We start from the raw sequence: 25,757 nt of genomic DNA on the forward strand, positions 1-25,757 counted from the left end.
TTCCAGTCCTGAGGCTGTAGCTAATCAGTTGGAAATTGGATTTCTTAGAAAGGAAGTTTTTGTGGAATGACAAAGTTGATTTTGAGAAATTCTATATGATTAACTAGAGACTGGTTTGCAGCCCATATAATCTAAGACTAGTATCCAGCCATTGAAGAAAAAGAACTGGTCCCTATTGTTGAAAATAAATTTGATTTTCGGGAGAAGACTGAAGAGAGATGTTTGCTTGCAAATGTTGGAACAAAGTCCTTTAGTTGGGAATCTTATGGAGTTCAGGAAAATTATGGATTCAGTCTCTAGAAATGGATACTGATGGATATTTGAGAAAAATCTCTCCTGGTTCAGATAATGAAGCTTCGGCTTTGGACTACTTTGGAAAGGGGGTTGGAGCATTTGCATGATTACTTATGTTTCTCTAGAAGTTTAATGTCTGGTAAGTTGATGATGCTGATCTTCTTATGTGTTTAGGCCATAGTTCTCTATGCAAGTATTGCTGATAGGAGGATTGTGCACAATAAACTCTAAGTGGTCTGAAATGGATTTTCCGTTCCCTCGTGGCTGTTCGAGAGGCTGTTCCTTCTGGGAAGGTTCAATTGGAGTCCACATGTTCCCACAAAAATTTCTCATCCCATCAGGATACAATTCTGATAGTCAACCATTTTGTTTTTAACAAAAATCACATTGCCAGCATGTGCTATTATGCCAGCAAGAGTTGTAAATTTTGAATGGTGAATCACTTACTCGCTCTTGTCCTTTCACCTTTGAGATTATGATTCATTTTATGCTGTGATTTGGTGTTCTTGAATTGCACTTTGCAATCTCTTGTTCCTATTTGAAGAATGACAGATGAGGGTTGCCAGCTGAATGGGCAAAATTCTATGGAACTGATTACCTTGTGCTTTTTTGCCGGTTGGTGTAGAATGGGATGAATCAAAGAATCATTGATGCACAAGTGCTCAAATTGAATGGTGGTTGATTGTTTCAGGCATGAATTCTAGTGGAGTTTAAATATCCCCTGACCCTTTTTTCCTGATCTTGGAGATGTTGTACTCTTTGATTCCTCCTCCTGATTGTTGGTTTTTTTATTTCTTTAACTTATGGCCAAAGGTTTTGTGCACGGCCATGCATGGTGCACGGTCGAGCACAAACCCATTGGATGGGAACATGCGACCATCGAAATACCCATAACTCTATCCTCCTATTTGACGAAGCTTCGATGGAATTCATGCGACCGTGCATGAATCCCTTCCCCTTATTATTATCTGCTCAAGAGGAAAAGGGAAAAAATAATTTGAAGGTATCAGTTTGTATCAGGTTTCGGAGCTTCGAAGGATCATGTCTGCGCCAAGGGATTATTTGGATGAGTTTTCAACTGCATTTCTTTTGCAAAGCCTTTTGAATTTTTATTGTAATCATATCACATCTATATTGTGTTCGTAAAACATAAATATAAACTACATACTTCCATTAAAGTCTAATCTGAGTCAGATTCTTGTCATATTATGTCGAATCTTTTGTAAATATGAAAGTCTTATGTAACATCGTCACTCCATTTTCAGTGATCTTTTTTTTTTTTTTTGGTTTGAATCATTGAAAAGTAAGTGCTTCTGGAGAAATGTTAAATATTCAAACATCTATTATTGTCACTTATTATCTGGTTTTCATTAGCTTCTTTTTCTCTCTCTTATGGGGTGGGCTGCATTGGAATTAATACTAAGATTTTATCCAAGGAAAAAAGGGCTGGTTTGGTTTTCATTGGTTTCTTCTATGGTGTTAAGTGAATCTTATTCTTACTGAGTGTCTCATATGTTACATATCTGGGATATTCATCCACTGCTAGAGAACGTGAGCTTCAATCTATAACACCTTTCAAGCGAATGCCACCTTTAAGACGCGGAAAGGTCTCAGCCCGGCTGCCAGTTCCAGATCATATACCAAAGCCTCCTTATTTGAGTTCAACTTTGTTGCCAGAACTCTCCAGTGAACCTCAAATTCATGATTCTGAGGGAATTGCTCGGATGAAGGCTGCATGTGAGCTTGCTGCTCGTGTCCTGGATTATGCAGGAACACTAGTTAGGGTGAGAACGAATTAAATTTTTTTTCCCCAGCAATTACTGTTCTAGGTGCGTGCAATGCTGTACATGCTAGTAATTAGTAATACTAATACTGACAATGAACTTCTCAAGGAGTTAAACTCAGTATGGGAGATGGGATCAGGCTGCGTAGATCCTGATTTGGATTGGCTGATACGCCAATCTGATCCCAATACTTGAAACCTTGGGACTTCTTTTCTTGATAGCGAAAGCTTTCGGATTCAAAAAATATCTATGAATAAAAACTTAATGCTTCAAGCAGTCAAGGTGGGCAATCAAATGATGTCCTTTGCATAATGCTGATCCTTGATTACCTCATTTTGTTCAGTATTATGTGACCCCATTTAGTTGGGATAAGGCTATGTTGTTGTTGTTGTTTGTTCAGTATTATGCGTCGACTATCATCGGAGTATAAATCTTTTTTATTGCTTAACGTTTAATAGATGGTAGATGCCATTATGCTAGAAATTTTAACGTTGGTAAACCAAAAACTTAAGATCCTTGTGCTCATCTCATGTTAGCTGTTAGTTATATCCTATAACACATTTTCTGTATGACTAAATCAGCGGAACTCAACTAAGCCTTATGAAAACTGTTTATGGTTGGCTATTCTATAGGACTAAACCTAGTTATACACAAGTTTTGAAAATTCGGGTTTGGGTCTTGTTTCAGCCTGACCAAAATCCAAAATTTTGCCGAAACAGTTCATTTCTTGCAGGTGACTTTCGGTTGGCCATTTCGGGGGCAAACGGCCATACTAAGCTCCGATACTTGAGGGAAACTTTATGTTGAGATGGGCTACTTTACCCGATAGGGGTAACTTAGTCCTTATTGTTTTAGTTATTTTATTAGTTGTTTTATGCTTTATTTCTATTTCTGTTCTTTCCCCTCTATCCGATCTCTATTTTTGGGATTCCTAGTTGTAGTAGGAATTCCTAATAGGAATAGGATTGGGGGGCACTCCTATTTTGATTATGATTTGAGATTAATATAAATAAGGGGCTGGGTGATCGATTAGATCATTCAAGCACTCAATTCCTAAGGCTGTTAACATGGTATCAGAGCCAACTCTGATCTAAGAGCAGCTTTTCTGGTTCTTCCCCCTTTCGGTTTCTGCTTTTTTTCTTTTCTCTTCACCACTCTCGGCCTCTTTCTCTCCATCGGGGCAGCAACTATGAGGTGATCTAATGCAAATTTAGTTGCTGCCCTCAATGTCACCTCATTGAAGATCGAAGAACTGTGGTGTGACCTAAATCTGCCGGCAGGATTTTTTCCATCCTTGGAGATCGAGCTATCCTTTCAACTGAAGTTTGATTTCTACTTTTTTGGAGAGTAGTTTCTGCTCTTATTGGTCTACACCAGTCCCTGTTTGAAGACTGCAGAATTGGTTTACATCCAGCCCCTGTTTGAAGACTGCAGAATTGATTCAACTTTGCAATTTTTCTGCAATCAGGTTTTTTCTTCCTAAATTTGTCAAAATTTAGGGCTTTTATTGGCTCATCAGAAGGAGCTAATTTTTGGAGGATATCTTCCCTACTATTAGAGGGAAACTCGACCTAAGTTTCAGCCCATTCTAACGGTTGAAAATTTTGCAATTTCAAAACCCATCATTCACACTCGATTCAAGGTTTTTGAAGATCTGATTTTTCTGCCTGGCTGAATTATGGGTGACTCAGAGATGACTACTGCTACTTCTGGAGATGGTCATACTAGGAATGACTTTCTTCCCTATGCTGCTGCAATTAAACTTGATGGTACGAACTATTTAATTTGGGCCAGATCATTATCCTTAACCATAGCTGTAGGGGACTTACTGGCCATCTTACTGGCACCACCAAACAGCCTACTGAAGATGGTGCTGCCCGTACTAAATGGGCTGCCAATGATGCTATGGTGATGTCATTTGTTTTGAACTCTATGACCACTAATCTTTCCAGTCAATATCTCCTCCTTGACACTGCTACTTAGATATGGACTGCTGTCAAGGGAACTTATGGTCGATCAGGAAGTGGTGCTCAGGTTTATGAAATCAGGAAGATACTCCAAAATACTACTCAGAAGGAGATGACTGTCACTAAATACTATGCTGCCCTCAAGTGTTTATGGCAACAATTGGATCATTATGCTCGGTTTCATCCTACTATTGCTGACATTATTGCCTATCATTCTTATGTTGATTAGTTTCGAGTCTATGATTTCCTGGCTGGTCTCAATGATGATTATGACCCTATTCGGGTACAAGTCCTTGGTCGGGTTCCTTTCCCCAGTTTAGAGGAGACTTTTTCTTATGTTCACAGTGAAGAGACACGAAGGGCTGCCATGATGATTACTCCCAAAGTTGAGAGATCAGCCTTACAGACTGTTGGCTCCACTCCTGTTACTTCTTCTGACAGTGTTGCTGCTACTGCTACTACCAAAGAGCCTGTGAAGTGTGAGCATTGTTACAAACCATAGCACCCTAAGGCCCAGTGTTGGAAATTACATGGGAAACCTGCTGATTTTGAGGCCAAACGTGGTCGTGCTAAGTCTAAAAACAAAGCCAATCACACTGAAAGTGTAGCTCCAACTCCCACTGGTGACATCGGTTTCTCCCAGGAAGAACTCCAGGCTCTACGTCTTATGTTGAACACATCTGCTGCCTCTACTACGTTTGCTGCCAGGTTCCTTCTTTGCGCATACAGGTATTCCCTTTGCTGGTCATTGTGCATCAGTAATTTCCACTCCATGGATTATAGACTCCGGTGCTATTGATCACATGACAGGTTCTTCCAGCCTTTTTAATACATATTCTCCTGCTTCTGGTAAGGATAAAGTCAAAATTGCTGATGGGTCCCTCTCCTCCATTTCAGGGAAAGGATCCATTGGTTGTTCTCCTTCCCTTACACTGTCATCTGTGTTGCATATTTCAAAATTTACAACTAACCTTCTTTCCATTAGCAGTATCACCAAATCCCTGAATTGTAAAGTGATTTTTTTTCCCACTCACTGTGTTTTTCAGGAACTGGACTCGGGGAAGACGATTGGATTGGGTAAAGTCCATGGCGGCTTGTACCTGCTTGATGGAAATCCTACAAAGGCTTTACCTTCGGCATCTTTCTCTTCTGAACTACACAAATGGCACTCTAGGCTAGGCCATTCCCCTTTAGGTACTTTATCCACTTTATTTCCAGCATTAGTTAAAGATTATACTAAGGAAGATTTTTTTTTGTGAGCCTTGTGTCTTGGCTAAATAGAGACGTTCCCATTATCCTATTTCTAATAAAAGATCCTCTTCCTTATTTCATGTTGTTCATACTGATGTGTGGGGTCCTAGTAGGAAAACTTCCCTTTCGGGACATCGGTGGTATGTCACTTTTATTGACTACTATTCTAGCTTCACTTGGGTCTACCTTATGTACACAAAAAATGAAGTTTTTGCATGTAATAAGCACTTTCATCAGTTAGTTAAGACCCAATTTAATGCCACTCTTCAAATTTTGAGGAGTGACAATGGGACAGAGTATATGGAAGGTCAGTTCCAAAAATACCTTGCTGCCCATGGAATCCTCCATCAGACCAGCTGTGTCGATACTCCAGTCCAAAATGATGTGGCTGAGAGAAAAAACCGCCACCTCGTGGAGGTGGCTAGGGCTCTTCTGTTTGCTCGCAATGTCCCTTCCCTTTATTGGGGGGATGCTGTCCTTACTGCAGCCTATTTAATTAATAGGCTGCCCAGTCAGGTCCTTAATTCCAAAGCCCCTAATGAGCTACTACTTGGCTCTTCTTCCTTTATAGTCCCACCTAAAGTATTTGGCTGCGTTTGTTATGCCAGGGATACGAGGTCCCCTGGTAAACTTGAACCCCGTAGTCTCCGCTGCATTTTCTTGGGTTTCTTTGCTACACAGAAGGGGTATAAATGTTATTACCCTCTATCCCGCCGGACTTTTGTTAGCTTGGATGTTGTCTTTCATGAAAATGTTCCATATTTTGTGTCCCCACCTCTTCAGGGGGAGAGTTAGTGAAGATGTGCTGACTAGTGACTCTCCACCTCCACTTCAGTCTGTTTACCACGAGTCTGAACCAGTTCGGCCTGCCCCTAGTATTCCCCCTGAGTCAGGGGGAGAGGTTCCTATACAGGGGGAGCAATCTACCCCGGTCCAGACTCATATCCAGAGGACTATTAGTGAATTTCAACGGAGGATTGATGACAGTACTGTGAAGACCTGTGCAAGGAAACATAAGCAGGTTCAATCAACCGTTGCTCCAGTAACCATCCAATTGCCGAACCCGGATCCAGAACTTGCCTCTCCATCTGGTAATGTTCCTTCTCCTGAATTACCTATTGCTCTTCGCAAAGGTGTCAGGACTTGCACTCAGCATCCCATATCTCATGTTGTTTCTTATGACCCCCTTTCCCCATCCTTTCGTGCTTTTGTTTCCTCTCTTTCTTCTGTTCGTATTCCTAACAATTGGCAGGAAGCTCTATCAGATGGAAAGTGGAAGGCAGCTATGATGGAAGAATTGGAAGCCTTGAAGAAAAATAACACATGGGAGCTTGTGGTTCTTCCACCTGGGAAGAAAACCGTTGGATGTAAATGAGTGTTTGTGGTGAAACTGAAGGTGGATGGCACTGTGGATAGATATAAGGCACGCCTAGTGGCCAAGGGATTCACTCAGACATACGACATTGATTACCAGGAAACTTTTGCACCTGTTGCAAAGTTAAATACTGTTCGAGTGTTATTATCTTGTGTAGTCAACCTTGGATGGGATTTGCAGCAGCTAGATGTAAAAAATGCCTTTCTAAATGGAGCACTGGATGAGGAGGTGTATATGGACATTCCACCAGGGTTCCCTTGCGACAGAAACCAAGGAAAAGTGTGTAGGCTGAAGCGTGCACTATATGGGCTGAAGCAGTCACCGCGAGCATGGTTTGGCTGGTTCCACAAGGCCATGATTTCTGTGGGCTATAAGCAGAGTAATGCTGATCACACACTCTTTATAAAGAGGGCTGGTGAAAAACTCACTGTTCTTATAGTCTACGTTGATGACAGTGGTTACTGGCAATGATAGTGATGAGATCAGACGGTTAAAGACCTTCCTTGGACAAGAATTTGAGATTAAAGATCTAGGGAAACTACCGTACTTTCTTGGGATTGAAGTGGCCAGATCTGCTAAAGGTATTTTTCTCTCCCAAAGGAAGTATGTCCTAGACTTATTGGCTGAAACTGGGTTGTTAGGCTGCCATCCTTCAGATACTCCTATGGATCCTACTGTTCGACTCTAGGAAAAAGAGGGTGAGCCTGTTGATAAAGGCCGGTACCAGAGACTTGTAGAGAAGCTGATTTATCTCTCACACACTCGTCCTGACATTGCTGTCGCCGTGAGTACTGTGAGCCAGTTTATGCATGATCCCTACTCTTCTCATATGGAGGCTGTACTTCGTATCTTGCACTATTTGAAGTCAGCTCCTGGAAAAGGAATTCTTCTGTCTGCTCATGGTCACCTATGGATAGAAGCATACACTGATGCTGATTGGGCTGGTTCTGCGGATCGCAAGTCTATTTCTGGGTATTGCTCCTTTGTAGGTGGAAATCTTGTCACATGGCGTAACAAGAAGCAAAATGTAGTTGCTCGTTCTAGTGCCGAAGTTGAGTTTCGAGTTATGGCACAAGGTATTTGTGAGTTATTCTGGCTTAAAGGTTTGCTACAAGATATTGGTGTTCCTATTCGTCTTCCTATGATGTTGTACTGCGACAACAAGGCTGCAATAAGCATAGCACATAATCCAGTGCAGCATGATCGTACCAAGCATGTTGAGGTGGATAAGCATTTCATCAAAGAGAAGTTAGAAGATGGGCTGATTTGTATTCCCTTTGTGACATCTGCTGATCAACTTGCTGATATCTTTACCAAGGGATTGTCCAGGAAATTGTTTCATCCCAATCTAGTCAAGTTGGGCATGATCAACATCTTTGCTCCAACTTGAGGGGGAGTGTTGAGATGGGCTACTTTACCCGATAGGGGTAACTTAGTCCTTATTGTTTTAGTTATTTTATTAGTTGTTTTATGCTTTATTTCTATTTCTTTTCTTTCCCCTCTATCCGATCTCTATTTTTGGGATTCCTAGTTGTAGTAGGAATTCCTAATAGGAATAGGACTGGGGGGGCACTCCTACTTTGATTATGATTTGAGATTAATATAAATAAGGGGCTGGGTGATCGATTAGATCATTCAAGCACTCAATTCCTAAGGCTGTTAACACTTTATTTTAGTCTATATAAACATATGTAAACTTTTATATTGCAAGAAAAGTCACACAAAGTGGTAGTTTAGATTTGCACCCTTGGTTGGCAGTATACGCTGAACCCTATTGTATACCTTATGCAATATTGCCTATTCTACACATTGTTTTAGTACTAGAAGACAGAAAAGGCAAGTATGCACCATGAATGGAAAAACATAATATTGACTAATTATGAAATAGGCTATAATATTGTTGTTGTATGGAATAGGACAAAGTACGTGTAACATAGACTCAGACAACCAAGTCCCGACGATACAATATTGTGTGGTGTGCAAAGTAGACCCTCTCACGTCATCCTAATGTCTAATACAACATAGAGTTACGTGGAGAATTGAGCTCACTCATGGGCTGATGGTACCGACCCCAATTTTCCTCCTACAGTATGAAATGCATATCATGTCATACTTTGCTGGAAGAAACGCTTGAAGGCCTCCAGAATTACCCTGTAAATTGCGTCCTCTACATACTAGAGGTAACCTATCCTAGGTTATAGGTCACAGTTCTGTGAAGAACCAGTTACTGAGCCACCGTAACTTGATGGTGTTGCCAGCATGTACAACTGGCGGGCCGAGTACGAGAAGGGATTGCCCACAAAAGACGATCCAGTTTGTGAGTGGGCGTCATCCTCATAAGCACTGGGAACAGATGAAGATGTATACTACCCCACGCCAGTGAAACCACCATAGCCACCACCATACGCATTGAACTTCGACCTAGTGCTCTTTGCGGTAAAGGATGGGGCACGCTGCTGCCCACGTCCAGTGCTGTCCCCTATACTCAATCCTCCATGAGTGCCAGATAAGCTATCCACATTGATGTCCATGTTAGTATAATTGGCCTGCTCATCTAGTTGTAACAGGCGAGGAGGCCCTCTCAGGCAGCGTGCACGTGAGGAGGATGGACATGCACTGTGGTCCATTTCCTGTGTGGTGTGACCAAGCTGGGTCTCCCCATTGAATCAAATCGGCTCCAGGTTCGGCTCCTGCTCCTCTGCCTGGTCATCCTCCTCTCGAAGGGAAGCATATCTATCATCTCCATCACCACTATCGTCATCGTCGTCCACATCATCTCCATGAGCAGACGGTGATGGTGTGCGAGTGTGACAACTGGAATGGGCAAGTTAGGGTCCTCATCATCCTTGCTAGTAGGGGACTCGAACGGTTGAAGTGTCTGTAAGTGTATGTGACGCTCTAAAGCCATAAACTCGTCCACATCAACACCCATCTGACTGGCTATCTTGGGTCAGGCCTACCCCCAGGCTGATCCATCATCGGGTCACCTCTATCCCTCACCCACTCCACCAAGGGATCCTCCTCCTCTGACTCCTAAAAAATGTTGCATCTTCAGCCTAATATTGTAGTGCACATACACCAAGTCTGCCAGATTTTGGGAACCCAAACGGTTCTGCCTCTTGAAATGGATGAGCAAAAATGTTCTCCAGTTTCGTTCACAGTCGGAGGTGGAACATGTCTGGCAGAGCACCTTGATTGCTATTTTCCTCAATTCTTGTGTCACCCCATACGACATCCACCATTTACCTGCATTACAACAATAAGACATGTTATTTGCATTTTGCAAGTCATAAAACAGATGTAAGTAAGACAATAAAATACTGAATTGCGTACCAGCATCAGTATTTGCTCGGCCAACCACTGCGGTGGGGGTTCCAAAACTTCCAAAGGCATCCCTGAAAGTTCTAATTTATATTCATTTGGAAATTGTCAACGTTGGCGACCAATATTAGTTGGAGTAATTACTTATTACATTCCTAATTAACTACAAAACACACCTCTAAGTTGCAAAGAGACTATTATATCCCTTGGCTCCAACTTGGCAACCACTTGCTTCACTGCTTCTATAAGATCTGGATTCAACCCAAGTCTATGGTTATATTGTGACTTCGGGATTTAGATAGTATGCTGAAAATTGATATATAGATAATGTCAATGCATGGTAATAATTGTAATATATTTTGATCGAGTGTTAAATCAGGTACAAAGCACAAGTCTGCAAAGTTTGATAGTAACCTAACGGCTGGATCTCCATATATGAAACAAGTACAGAAATAGCAGGTTTAAAAAAAGCTGTATAAAATGAGATCTGATGATCCAAACAAGGATCAATAGTCAGTCATAACTTGATTAGATCTCATAGTCAAACCATATCACAGAAATACAAGCAACAGTGATAGCTGCAAACACACTACGATCTCTTCAGAGAGTCTCAAAACAAATTGATGAAGATGTACAGGACTGATTAGATATGCTCTTATACCATGTGACAGAAACAAATCAGATACATCCAGAAGTATTATGTAGGAGAAAGAAGATGGAGACGAGAGGAGAAGAGAATAGTTATCGGACCGATAGGGAGATAAGAGTTAGAATCCCTACCCATAGCACTGCCTTTTATTTATAAAGATATAGTAAGTGCAATTACAAGACACCCCCAACTTAAGTGTATTTAGATGTAAACCTAAAATATGATGTAGAAAACCTAGGACCTGTAACCAGTAACTTGAGAGAGAAGAAAAGATGGAAGTAGAATTGATTGTAATGCTTGAGTTATTTAATTGATAGGTAAGCCCCTCTTGGGGAAAGTTACAAAGGGACTGAAACAGGCGATGTGGGACTAAAACCCACATAGCCGACTTAAACTTAATAACATAAGAATAAAATTACCCCAAAAGGACCAGAATACCCCCACGGTATTTTGGATTACATATTCCAACACTCCCCCTCAAGCTGGATTATACAAATAAGCAAAGAAAGAAGATCCAGCTTGAACTAAAGAAAAAATAACTCCTAATAATGCTAACACTCCCCTCAAGTTGGCGCATATAAGGTACTAATGCCCAACTTGAACAAAAAAAGGAAAAAAACTAAGTTGCAGCAGAATCCAGCTTGACATATGAATGCATCTCCCAAATAAACCTTCAAGAACTTGAAAAAATAGATCTTCAAAACTTGGGCAGACATGATCAGCAAACCGGGACTAGAATGTCTTCCAAAAAAGGCAGCTTTCAACGATCTTCAATAGCTATCCAGTGATGAATCTCAGATTGTCATAGTGACATAGAATCTTGAAGTGAAATAACTAGAGCAGCAAGCAGCGAAAACAAACTGAATCAGGCAGCGGAAAAAAAACTGTATCAACCCAATTGAAAGTCCTCAAATAGGCAACAACCAAATATCTTCAATACTCTTCAATACTTCAATCTCCCCTTTACGGCAAACTCAACCCAATAACAAAGTCGATACCCATTTGCAATGGTGAAAACTCTGATCTTCTATGTTTTGCACCAAGTGTTCTTGCAAGTTCTGCTTCTACAATGTCTGCAGGTGTACTGTACATAATCCCCCCCTCACGTGTAGTACACGTGGACATAACAGAGATGATGTAAGAGATGGGGCAAAAACATAATATTCCAAAAATTTTCCAAGAGGTGCTAAGGGAATGGAAAAGGAAGAAATGGCAAATTAGAGAATACCATTAACTTCCAAAGGGGTTATGGGTATATGCCAAATGTATGGGATATGAAGGGAATTAGAATTATTAAAAGGGAACGGTGTTGGAAAAAAAGGATGGCATGGCTGTAATTTGGTGGAAATCCACTTTTAAATACAATCCAAGCCAAAGGGCAAACTGGTAAACCAGAATTTTCAAGGGTCAATTGGGTAGTCAAATAGGGAAATGTATGAAAAAGTAATGGCAGTTCCATAAATAATTAAAATTTTGCAAGGGCTTTTTGGTAAACAAAAAGCAATGGGATGCAATAAGTAAAATAATGGCTATGGAGAGTGGCAATTTGGTAAATAACCAGAATTTTCAAGGGGTTATTGGAAAATAATGAAGCAAGGGGACATGAAGGGAATTAACATTTATTGGTTGGGGAATGGCAGAATTGCAATTAAATTGAAATCCAATTATGCAAGCAATGGCATTCTAGTAAATAACCAGAATGTGCATGTTGTTATATAGATGAAAACTAATTGCAAATACCACCAAAGGCAAAAGGGTAATTTTGGAATTGAAAGTCATCAAAGGATATGAGGGCATTAATAGTAAAAGGAGGAACAAATATGTAAAGAGGGCTTAAGAGATTATCTGGTAAAAAGGGAAGAACCAAATTCGTCTCCAACCTCCTACAATAAATAGAACCCAACAACAACGTTACCACATCGGGCCAAGTCAGGGGAAGATCGGCTGCGGGTCGCAAAGAACCATCTAAGCAGTAGCAGGGGTAATCAATTCAGCAGACACCATCAGCAAAAAAAAACCCAGAGATTATTTTACCAGATCCTTCAATTCAGAAATCGACTCAGCAAGGCAGGTTGACAATTGCACATCGATATGAGCAAATAGCAGCAACACTTCGACTCAGCAGTTGCAGCAACAAAATTCCAGCAAAGGATCGATACCACCAGAAGTCAATAGCCAACTGCAGAGAACGAGACCCATTCAGTAACTTACGAAACCCAACCACAACTCCAAACTCTCCTCCTCGCAACCGAGAAAAAGAACAGGCGGTGATCTGCAACCAGACGGAAATTGCAGCAGCGAACTAAGTAACCGTGAACATCAGCAAAAAATTCCTTCTAATCTCCTCCGATAACAACAGGATAGCAATCAGGTTTCCAATAGACATCAGGTGTCCAATTGAAGAACCAAGAACAAGAGACTAGGGTTTTATAACCCAGAAACAGATCTTCAAAAACAAGAGAAAGCTGTTTTGAGTAAAAAAAGTATAGCAGCGGCAGCCAGAGGCGGAAAAGAAGGGGATTCGAAGAATCGACAGCGGTAACTGGATTCAGCAATAAAAGAGATATTCAAAGTCATAGGCAGAACAAATGACTGTGGAAGATTAAAAAAAAGATAAAGATTAAAAGGGCAGGAAACCCTAGTTCTTCTTTTCTTTCTATGAACTAGGGTGTCTCCATAAATCGCAGAACTTTGAAACGACTCAAAAAACTGCAAACCAAGAAGAGAATCAGTCACTGGTTACAACAGCTCTGATACCATGTAGAAAACCTAGGACCTGTAACCAGTAACTTGAGAGAGAAGAAAAGATGGAAGTAGATTTGATTGTAATGCTTGAGTTATTTAATTGATAGGTAAGCCCCTCTATTTATAATAAAAGGGAAAGTTACAAAGGGACTGAAACAGGCGATGTGGGACTAAAACCCACATAGCCGACTTAAACTTAATAACATAAGAATAAAATTACCCCAAAAGGACCAGAATACCCCACGGTATTTTGGATTACATATTCCAACAAGCAACAATGACAAAAGTAGCCCCTACAGTACAACGCATTTTTTTAGGTGAATAAACAAATTCATTACCAAAGAAGAAAAAGGAAAACATACCACATCCCAAACGGGGAAGGACAAAAAGACAAGCACTAAGAAGGAGAGGGGAAGATCCCTGGAAACAACAATATGCCTGTTCCTTGGGGAATCAATACAGGTAGAGAAAAAGAGGAAAGCTTGGCTTAAATGTTAAAGGAGATGGAGTCCCAAATCTTCCAAAGAGGCCGAGAGTTGGAGGTCCATTTCCTGAGATTTTGCTCCTCCAAATTTGGTTAATGGTGGCATTGAAGGCAAGCTTACCCACAATATCACAAATAGAAGAACCGACAAAAGTCATATCCACCCAAAGCCATTCCCTTTGGAAAGGGAGTATCTTGTGACTCCTTGGCTAGCATTTTGCAAGAACCCCTTCCCAAATGGAGGAGAGGGGGCAAACAAAGAAAAGATGATCAGTGTCTTCCACAACATTCTAGCAGAGGCAACATAGAGGCGATACTGAGATCTGGCTGTGGATGAGGAAGGATTGCTTTGGAAGGCAGTTGGAAAGGGCCCTCCAGACGGTGAAATTGTGCCGGGGGATGTGGCATTTGAACCAGACAAGTTTGCACCATGGCACAAGGGTGGCCCACGACTTAAGAAAATCCTAAGTCACCTTGGAGCTGAACACTCCTGAAGAGATCTTGTACCAGACAATAGTCTCTCCCCTGCCATGGGGCCTTCTAGTAATAGATGGCAGCACATTCCACACACTAGTAAGTATAGGAGAGGAGGAGGCCGGAGGGGCCCAGGGACCAAGGCTACTTGGAGAGACCCGAGTTATAGATGGTTCTATCAGGAACCAAGTGGAGGAGAACGCCTATAGGGTGCCAGTGATCAAGCCAAAGGGAGATAGTGGCACCATCATCAATCTGGGAGCGAATGGACCCCACTGCAAGAGGCCTAAGTGATAGAAATAGAATCTTGCGCCAAACCCATGAAGTGTCTGACAAGGAAGGAGCTATCCAAATAGAGTCAGAGAGGAGAAGATCTGAATAAACCCAATCAACCCAATTAATTTTCTTCTTGGTCGCGAGCTTCCATATCAACTTGATAATGCCAGCTGAGTTGACTTCTTTAATACGTCTTAGACCCAAACCTCCCTCAGTCTTGGGGAGGCAAATTGCGACCCAAGACATCAGAGACTCCAACAACTTGATGACAGACTGGGGCAAACCAAAGGTACCAGACCAATAAATGTAGGAGGATTGGAGAACATGTCTGATAAGAACCAAGCGGCCTGCATGGGATAGGAGTAAGCTGAAGTCTCTTCCGGATGAGGTCTAACATAGGCGGGTAGTGGTGGGCGGATAATCTGGTCGAAATCAGTGGCTGGCCCAAATACTTGATTGGAAGGTGGCCAACAGAGAAGCCTGTCTTATCAATCAAGAAAGCTTTATCCAAATCAGAGACTTTGCCAGGAACAAGAGAGATTTTTGAGGGTTGATACGGAGGCCCGATAGATTCTCAAAAAGCTAAAGGCAATATGACCGTGCATTTGGGGATGGGGGAGATGAGTTGCTGGTCCATGCAACTTTGGATACTCCGGGAGAGGACTTCCATAGCCAAGAAGTCCTTACAACACATTATTGTAACTTAAGAATCTATTCCTTAACAACTGCTACTATTGCTATTGCTATTGCTATTTCTATTTCTGCTACTACTACTATGATGGGTGTGTAATTAATGTAATCCTAGATTTGAATAATCAAACTAGGAGCCAATAACAGGGATCTGCTATGAACAGGGTAGTTCGGCTAGGTCAAATAGGTATCTTTGGTTAAATTAGGGTTAGGGTTTAATGGGGTCTAGGGTTTGATGGTACAGTTAGGTCAAGTTGATATTGGGGAGTCTTCCAGTGAAGGTCTTGTTAAGTTTTAATAAGTCTAGGCTTGTTAATTAGAATTGGCAGCAAGGTTAGAGTTAGGATTTTGGGTTTTTGACAAGAGGAAGAAGATGGAATCTAGGGTTTAGAGTGGTCAAAAGTGGACCAGACTTGGATTGAGTTTCCCAATGGGAGAGGGGAGAATTCGATCCAAATATGGAAGGGAATTGATTGCTGGTTAGGTCTGTGGTGGATTTAGGTCTTGGGGAAAATTGAAAACAAAAGGGTGAATCTTAGGGTTTGGGCTGTGAGAGGATTAGAAGAAAAATTGTTGGGGATGGGGATGATTTAAACTCACTGTTGTTGCAGAGTTTCCTTGGCAGCAGCTTGTTTGATTGTAAAAACTTGAATAAAAAATCAGAACTTGAAAGTAACAGCAATGGAGAATAAAGAGAGCTTGAACGAATCACCTGGGCTTCTCACCGCAAGGTGCCGATTGGATCAAACACTAATCCCACCAGCCTTGATCAAACATAAGACAAAAATCTTCAATGGAGAAGAATAGCAAAAAGCTTTTCATAAATCAAAATTCTTGTTCAATGCTTGCCCCCTTACAACCTTATATAAAAGATTCAAAAATAGACTCCACTAACTAAAAAGGAAAGGCTAACTCAATCCTTAACCTATTAGGTAACTTAAACTGACTAGGAGAGTGAAATAACAAAGGAAATAGACTCAAAACATGGCTGGACTTATAGAGTCCTAATCCAGCCCAACTTAAATTGTCACATGATCACTTAAGTGATCACATGACCACTAATTACATAAAAATAAAAGTAAGCAATCCCGTACGCAACCTAATTACCCATATTTTAGGCCCATAAAAGTGGCCTATTACATAGAAAATCCATCGGATCAAATGCCCAACATGTATATAACCCAACCCTAGACTTATTCCTATGCAAAAAAACCCAGTTTGGTAATGATTCGGCATCAGTAATCTTGTTTGGCATGTGATGCTTTCAGTCCTTTGACATGTTATGGTAATAATATATGCTACATTTCTTCAATGTTCTTATCAGCCATCAGCAACAACGGATGAAATTGACAAAGCAGTTCACAAGATGATTATTGATGCTGGTGCTTATCCTTCACCTCTTGGCTATGGGGGATTCCCGAAAAGTGTTTGCACATCAGTTAATGAGTGCATGTGCCATGGAATACCTGATTCCCGCCAACTACAGGTTTTATGTACTAACTTTTTCTTTGTTTTTTCGCTCCACATATTTCCCAGGGAAGACTATCCATTTCTCATTTTCATACTGATAATCATTTCCTATGCAGAAAGGAGACATAATCAATATCGATGTGACTGTCTTCTTGAATGTATGCTTCTTCTCCCATGTCAATCGTCTTTTTTCTTGACTTATCTGAATTTCTTTTATTATGCTTTGTAACTCAATGTCAATTGTCTGAGTACAATTTACTTTGTATTAGTGGATTTTTTAGTTGCATATGTTTTCTATAAAATTTAGTGAGCTAACTGCATCTAGTCTATCAAATACCTAAATAAATCAACAAATAAATAAATGGTGGCCATGTGTACTTATCCTTAATGACAATGGAGAGTTTGAGGTACTACAACAGATCTTTTTAACTACTGACCAAAGTGGGACAGTTACTTGATCCATCTCCATAGTTCTCTTACAAAGTTACAATTCAATATGAACCTCCACTCATGATGGGGCACAAACATATGACTGCCTGATCAAATATCAAGAGAAATTAAATGGGCATACTTGAAAACTGGTATAGTACTGGGCAGTAAGTAGCGTGTACTACAAAAGAGTATCTTTGTGAAAAAATCTCAACGTTGACCACTTCTTACATTTCCTATTTCTATAGTATTATTTTCTTGCTGAGGAAACTTACATATATACCATTTCATGCCATTCTTTTATGTCATCTCCTAAAGCTTTTTGAGTCGGTAATTTGTAAATGCCTTAAGATTCTGGAGATATCCTTGCTGTGTTTTGCTACTTCATTATTTAAACTATCCATAGCTTTTTTTAATTGCTCATCAATTGTTTTAGGTACTGATGTTTTACTTATGATACATGGTTTTCATTTGAATTTCAGGGTTATCATGGAGATACATCAAAGACATTTCTTTGTGGGGATGTTTGCGATGCAACAAAACGCCTTGTGAAGGTACATTTGTATTTTTTTTTGGATGAATGAAAAAATTCATTACCGAAGAAATAGAAAAGGGGGGAGGGGGGAGAACAAACAAACCACTAGCAAAATTCAAGACCCTACCTTTACAAGGGGAAGGCAAGGCTTGAAGTAAGAAAGGGGAAGACCCCCAAGAACCACAGAGACGAATATTAAGATAGCGGCAAACCAGAAGGAGGCCAAACAAGCGAAAACCAAACCATGATGCATCGAACAAGCCCATCTTCAATTTACAGAGCACGAGTCGGAGAAAGAGCGACCCAATTGATCACAACTAGATGTCGCGATAGAGACCATGGTCACAGATAACCTTGTTTAGAGGTAATATCTTCTCATTGATGGGTAAGGAATAGATAGTCTAGGGGGAACCAATTCTTGGGGTAAGGAGGGGAACTTGTGTCGAGTTGACGGTAGACACGGAGGGGGGAGGGATGGGTATGTAAATTGTAAAGCTGGCATAGGATGGTTGAACGTAGATTTCAAGCTCGTCCAGGTGGAGAAGACGGGTTGATAGGGGTAGAATCCCCACCCATAGTGGTACCCGAGAGGATAGAGGGGTAAGCCACAGGGAACTAGGCCACGGTAGAGCGATGAGGAAGCCCACTGGAATGACTGACCAAATGGGTCAATGGAGTAGAATGGTTCAACAATGGACTCATACGAGTGGTAGAAGACAAGCTCGTGTTAGTTATGGGCCCCATGCCAATAGAAGAGCTTGGAAAAGACAAAAGGGGAGGGAGAATCGAAGAGTGCACAATAAACGAGGTCAAAGCATAGGAGGGTTGTAGTGACGGTTGACCAGCTTTCGAGGAGCCAAGAGTAGAGGCATCCAAGCGAGAGCGACCGCTCGAGGATTTAGGAGGATGGTCGCCACAGATGAAGGGATTAGTTGCCACATCAAGTCAGAGCCACTAACAGAGTGCAGAGTAGAGAAGGACAGTCCTTGTTGAAGCGAGGACCAATGGTAGGGAGGATTGCATCGCTTCGTGACCGCAAGGAGAACCAGAGAGATTTGACTGAAAGCAATTGGTCTGGGGACCAAGGGGGGCAGTGAGCCTGGAGACTTCAGCAACCTCGGGACAAGGGCTCTTGACATGCAGAGAGGGACAGGCTAATGGACTGTCGGTCTTTGCGTAAGGGAGGACCGATGGAGGATGTAGTCGACTGATAGAATGACTGTTGGGAGAACCTAAGGCAGGCTGCTCCCTACAGCGAGGAGGATGCCGAAGTTTGCTTTTATGACGGCCACGTTCTGGAGAATGGGGGAGCCAGCCGTGGGCAAGGGGGAGGGCGGAGCAGGATAAAGAGTGTGCAGATGAATACGAGGGTCGAAGGTGGGGGAAATGGGGACAAGGTTTCCATCGGGCGCAACTGGCACAAATTTATGAACTTCAAGGGTTGTATCAGCCATAAGAGATGTTGAAGGGTGGTCTACACTCACAGGGTCGGAGGTTTTGAGGAGGCATTGGGAAGAATCGTGCCCAAAGACTCTACACGCAACACAGTGCGGTGGTTTCCAGTCGTAGAAGACGTCTTGCTTAAACATGAAGCCCTCACCATCGGAGATAATAATTGAGGAAGGAAGGGGCTTTTTGGCTGATATGTTCACACAGATACACACAAAAGCGAGACGATCTTTCTTTTTGGTTCTTCTGTTTATTAGAGTGGGGTACCCATAACAGATCCGACATGACTGAGGTCCTCAGAGCACCAGAAGTGCAAGGGTAGCCCGGGTAATGAGATCCAATGATGTGAGGTCGACCTTGGGAAGTTGCAGACGGCTATCCCAATGCCTGAGGATGATCGGTTTGCGGCCAACTTGCCATGGACCACTTTCAAGGACTTGCAGCTTATCTCTTTCCTCAAAGAATTTGAAAATGAAAAACCCTTTGTCTAACAGGTAAGTTTCCATTTGCCCTTAACCTCTCCACTACTTAGAGAAAGAAAGCTTGACAATGTTGAAAAGTAGTCGGCTTCCGATGAAGTGGCCGACCAAGGAGTTAGACCAAAGGTTAGCTTCATTGGCCAGAAGTTCGTAAGGGTAGTTTGCATTTTTTGAGTTTTCACGAATGCAAGGTGGAACAAAATGGAACTGGAGACCCTCTCTAGAGAGCGCTTGGGCTTGATTGAAAAGATCAGACCGAGTCTTCCCTCCTTGGGAAAGGGGTGAGGTGATAGGGGCAGCAAGGTGGGAGCCAGAGGGGTATAGGAGGTGACGAAGAGGGAGGGAGGGAGGGAGAGAGGGTTGGGAGATGGGGGCCCTGGGCGGTGAGGGCACCACCCCAAGGAGGCCAGCCATCACTAATTAGTATATCATTTAGGCCTAAAGAGATTGACTCACAGAATTTTCCTATTGGGTAAGAATGAATTAATTAAGTTCGCCAAGGTACATTTGTATTAGTACCTAGGTGGGTATTGCTCAATTTTATTCTCTCTAAAACCTTTAGGAGAATTAATCCCTCGTTTTTGGGGCTTCAATTGGGACCAATTAGGGAGCACTGACTCTAACAGACCATGCTCCAAAGAAGATAAAGATAAAATCTACTGATCAATTGCCTTCCATCTGGCCCCTTATGGCTGGGGGCTTATACATGGCACTCGCTATGGGGATCAACCATTAATGGTGTTGTGAAAATCCTTGAATAATGGCTTGAGTCAAAGTGACTACAGCTGACCTTTATTTATAATAAGAGAAAGAATGTTCTGGAATGGGTACAAGGACAATATTACCCCTATGACATTCTTACCCTTGAAACCCATATTACAACACTCCCCCCTCAAGTTGGTGCATACATGTCAAACATGCCCAACATGCTAACAATAGAACAAAACAATTTACTGCTAATCCCCTTAGTGAGAATATCAGCCAGTTGATCACTAGACTGAACAAACAGAATACAAATGACTCCTTGCTCCAGCTTCTCCTTGACAAAATGCCGATCAATCTCAACATGTTTGGTGCGATCATGTTGGACTGGGTTATGAGCAATGCTGATTGCAAATTTATTGTCGCAGTAGAGTCGCAGAGGAAGATCAACTGACGTCCCAAGATCTTGAAGAAGTCCCTTGAGCCAGAGTAGTTCACAGATACCTTGTGCCATGGCTCTAAACTCAGCTTCAGCACTTGACCGAGTAACCACTGCCTGCTTCTTGCTTCTCCAAGTAGTTTAGTTTCCTCCAACATAGGTGCAATAGCCAGATGTTGATCTTCTATCATCAGGGTTGCCTGCCCAATCCGCATCAGTATAAGCTTCTACTTGGAGGTGGCTGTGTGAAGAGTATAGGATTCCTTTACCAGGGGAAGACTTCAGGTACCTTAGGATCTGATATGCAGCCTCCATGTGTGAAGAGTGAGGATCATGCATAAACTGGCTGATTAACTTACTGCAAATGCAATATCTGGTCGGGTATGGGATAAATATATCAATCTCCCAACCAGTCTGTAATAACTTCCCTTAGCCACAGGGTTACCTTCCTTACTCTTTAGGTGTGTGTTAGGCTCCAAAGGTGTATCAGCAGGTTTACACCCAAGCATCCCAGTATCACTCAACAAATCAAGAGTGTATTTTCTTTGGGAAAGAGATATACCCTTAGCTGAATAGGCAACCTCTATTCCCAAGAAATACCCCCAATCTTCCCAAGTCTTGGACCTCAAATTCTGTGCCCAAGTAGGTCTTCAACTTCTGAATTTCTTGTGCATCATCTCCAGTGATCACTATATCATCTGCATAGACAATCAGAATAGTGATATGCTGTCCCACTCTTTTGACAAACAGTGTGTGGTCAGCATTGCTTTGTTTATAGCCATTGGCAACCATAGCTTTATGAAAATGACCAAACCAGGCTCGAGGTGATTGCTTTAAGCCATAAGGCCTTCTTCAATTTGCACACCTTTCCTTGAGTTTCTGGTGAAGCAAATCCTGGAGGTATCTCCATATAGACATCTTCTTCCAACTCTCCATGTAAGAATGCGTTCTTGACATCAAGTTGTTGAAGACTCTAGCCCTGGATTACAGCACAAGAAATAATTACCCGAACAATGTTCATCTCTGCTACAAGAGCAAAGGTTTCTTGGTAGTCGATCCCATGGGTTTGGGTAAACCCTTTGGCAACCAATCTTGCTTTGTATCTATCCATTGTCCTATCCAGCTTGTGCTTTACTACAAAGACCCATTTACAACCAACGGGTTTCTTTCCTTTTGGAAGAGTTTCCAAATCCCAGGTTTTTTTTTTTTCCAGGGCATGCATTTCTTCATCCATTGCCGCCTTTCATTTTTGTTCAGCTATTGCTTCCTGCCAGTTGTTAGGAATAGAGATGGAAGATAAAGAGGAAACAAAGGCATGGAATGAAGGAGTTAAAGAATTATAAGAGACAAAATTCGAAATTGGATATAGAGTACAACTTCGCTTGGGTTTTCTGACTGCAATAGGAAGATCAAGACTTGGATCAGAAATGGGCTTACCAGATGGATGACTAGGACTTGGAGCAGGTATTGATTGTGTGGGTGCAGTGGTGGTGGTCTCTTTGTGCCCAGCTTCACGAGGAGGGAAGAAAACTCCTTAAGGAGGAAAAAATGTTCCAGGAACAAAGGTCTGCACCTGATTCGGTTCTTTCCTTTGATCTCCAGACTTCCCCTGAATTATATGCTGTCCATTCTGTCCTAGTTCTTGCTCTTGACTGGTAATCCCATCTTCCAACTCAATAGTCTCATCTTCAATGGTGGGTACATGTACATCTAATGGAGCTATCAGAGGTACATCTTCATTACTTGAATCCTCCACCTGAAGAGGTACCGATGGTGCGAAGGACGGTTCAACCGCCCGAAAAACCACATCCATGGTGACAAAAAGTTTCCATGTGGGAGGGTGATAACATTTATACCCTTTTTGTATGGCTGAATATCCAAGAAATATGCGCCGAAGCCCCTTCGGATCAAACTTCCCATGAGGATGATGATTTCTAGCAAAGACCACACAGCCAAATATCTTGGGTGGAACAATAAATGTTGAAGATCCCAACAGAACATCAAGTGGACAGCGACCTGTGAGCACCCGTGACGGTAGCCGATTAATTAGGTAGGTGGCTACAAGAATGGCATCTCCCCAAAAACGAGGAGGGACATTCATGGCAAACATAAGGGAGCAGGCCACCTCCAACAAATGTTTGTTCTTGCGTTCAGCCACTCCATTTTGAGCTGGGGTATCAACGTAAGAAGTCTGGTGAATAATACCATGAGTGTCTAAATATGCCTGAAAAGCTCCATCCATGTACTCCTTGCCATTGCCAGACCGTAAATTTTTTACTGTTGCATCAAATTGAGTTTGAATCATTTTGTGAAACAACCGAAAACAAGCAAACGCATCACTCTTGCTATGCATCAAATACACCCAAGTAGTACGGCTATAGCAATCAATAAATGTGACAAACCATCTAAAACCAGATATAGACACACAACGAGTAGGGCCCCATACATCGGAATGAATTAATCCAAAAGGCGTCACACTATGATGATCGGAAATAGGATAAACATTCCGAGTTTGCTTAGCAAGAGTGCAAGCATCACATGAAAAATTATTCGGGTTACATCGTTTGAATAAACTGGGAAATAAAGTAGATAAGACACTCAAAGATGGATGCCCAAACGGCAATGCCACTTATTTAAGTCAAGTAATGCAGAAGTAGAATCAGAAGTTAAGGCTTGTGATGTCACTGCTGCCGGCGAACTATCAAGCACATACAAACCACCAACCACCTTACCACATGCAATCGTACGACCTATTTCCAAGTCCTGGAACAAAGAGTGAGTGGGAAAAATATTACTTTGCAGTTCAAGTCCCTAGTGATATTACTAATGGACAATAAATTAGTAGAAAACTTAGGAACATGGAGAACAGAAGAAAGGCAAAGAGAAGAAGTGCACTTGATGGATCCCTTGCCCGAGATTGGGGAAAGAGACCCATCAGCAACATGGACTTTATGATGACCAGATATTGGAAAATAATTCGGAAGGGAAGAAGAACCTGTCATATGGTCGGTAGCACACGAGTCAATGACCAAAGATTTGGGTATGACAGATGTGCTATTCCCACCAAAAATACCTGTAAAAGAAGTGGTAAGAGGATCAGATGGCAAGGAAATAGTCGATGCAGCCAAAGAAGAAGACCCAGATGAAGATGTATCCAGCCGTGACATCATATTCCGAAGATTCTGAAGTTCTTCCACAACTTGGGATAGAGATGGATTAGAGGGCTGGTCATCAGTTGCTGCTTGATTTGCCCGGGCAGGATTGGCACGATTGGAACTACCTTTTCCACGCCCGCGAGTATCTGTAGGGCTACCATGTAGCTTCCAGCATCGATCCTTAGTGTGCCATTCCTTTCCACAGTGATCACACTTAATAGGAGGATGGTCACCAGATGGATGATCCCCACTGGAAGAGTGTGAAGAATTCCCACGGGCAGGAGCCGCAGGGCAGAGTTAAGAGCGGAACGTTCCTGAGTAACAGGAGGAATCATGGCAGTCTGACAGCTATCTTCGGCTTCAAGAATATCATATGCTTGCTCAAGAGTGGGAAGAGGATCCCGATTCAGAATATTGGATCGAATCTGATCAAACTCGAGATTAAGGCCAGCCAAAAAATCAAACATTCATAATCCGTCTTCCCATTTTCGGAAGGCAGTGGCATCAGCAGTACAGGTTGCAGTGAAGGTGCCCAAGAAATCAAGTTGCTGCCACATCGTGCTCATCTTGTTATAGTACTGAGATAGGGATAATTCCAACTGCTTTGTCGAGTGAATTTTCTGGCGAAGCTCATAACACTGGGCTGCATTCCCAACCTGTGAATGTGTCTTGGGCTGTCTTCCAGATCTTGGCTACTGAATCCAGAAGAAGATAACGACCAGCAATCTCTTGCTCTATGGAATATACCAAATATGACATAAACAAGAAGTTAAAATTCATCCACCGATTTTGTTCAGGACCAGCATCAATAAGCTTAACAGAGGTTCCAATGATGTAGCCAGAGAGACCACAATAGGTAATTGGCCCCCATTTAATTTTATAGGACTGGCGGGAAAAGGAACAAAATCACACAGCGATATGCCGTCATTGCCAGAGGAGGCAGACGTGATCTCAGAGTTGTCAGGCATGGTGGCTGGTCACAGAGAAACCCTCGATAATAGAGGAAAAAAAATTCAGAAAAGGTTTATTGCATAGGGGGAAAAATGGCAAAGAAAAAGGCCCTTGGTGGGAGTCAACTCACCACCAAGGGAGGGAAATAAAATAGCGCAAGGTTTCGAGAAGGCCTCCCGCAAGAGAAATAGGAAAAAAAGGTTGCGGGAGGGTGGCAGTGGTGTGGGAAGGTGACGGAAGGTTGGTGGACGGCTGGCGGTGGTGTTGGTTGCTGGCGGAAGAGGTGGCTGCTGGCGGAGGGGTGGCTGCTGCTGGTGGTAGGTTAGTGGTGGAGGCCGTGGTGCTGCTAGGTCACAAACACGATGGAGAGACGGAGAAAGAGAAAAAAAGGAAAAGAATATTAGGTCCCATATTCTCGGATTTTTGGCTCTGATGCCATGTGGAAATCCTTGAATAATGGCTTGAGTTAGAGTGACTACAGCCGACCTTTATTTATAATAAGAGAAAGAATGTTCTGGAATGGGTACAAGGACAATATTACCCCTATGACATTTTTACCCTTGAAACCCATATTACAATAGGTGTTAAGGCCAAGAGAGAACTGTTACTCTACAAATAAGGGGTTTGGGGGTTTCTCATGTTCGGTCATGCTAGCCTCTGAAAGTGGCTACCCGAAAGAGGTTCCTGCTCCTTTGTACAGCACAGCAGTACATGGGCTGTACAAGCCTACAAGGCACATCCACCGAATTGTCATTTGGCAAGAGATGCTAGGGTTGCACAATGAGTGGTAGCCGACCTTATCTACTGTTATAATTTGGGTATTTTAGTAATTGTGTTA

General features: G+C 42.2%; 1 protein-coding gene across 2 annotated transcripts in view; it reads left to right on the forward strand.

Annotated features, from left to right (window-relative positions):
• LOC122664292 (methionine aminopeptidase 1B, chloroplastic) overlaps positions 1-25,757 on the forward strand; it is a 90,949-nt gene that overhangs the window by 7,193 nt on the left and 57,999 nt on the right. For both annotated transcript variants that reach the window (XM_043860048.1, XM_043860047.1), the window contains exons 3-6: positions 1,841-2,078; positions 16,635-16,796; positions 16,897-16,938; positions 17,692-17,763. In XM_043860048.1, the coding sequence (XP_043715983.1) occupies positions 1,841-2,078; positions 16,635-16,796; positions 16,897-16,938; positions 17,692-17,763 (514 nt within the window). The remainder of the gene's footprint in view (positions 1-1,840; positions 2,079-16,634; positions 16,797-16,896; positions 16,939-17,691; positions 17,764-25,757) is intronic.

Source organism: Telopea speciosissima, chromosome 6 (genome assembly GCF_018873765.1).
Source record: "Telopea speciosissima isolate NSW1024214 ecotype Mountain lineage chromosome 6, Tspe_v1, whole genome shotgun sequence".
In the NCBI taxonomy this organism is placed as follows: Eukaryota; Viridiplantae; Streptophyta; class Magnoliopsida; order Proteales; family Proteaceae; genus Telopea; species Telopea speciosissima.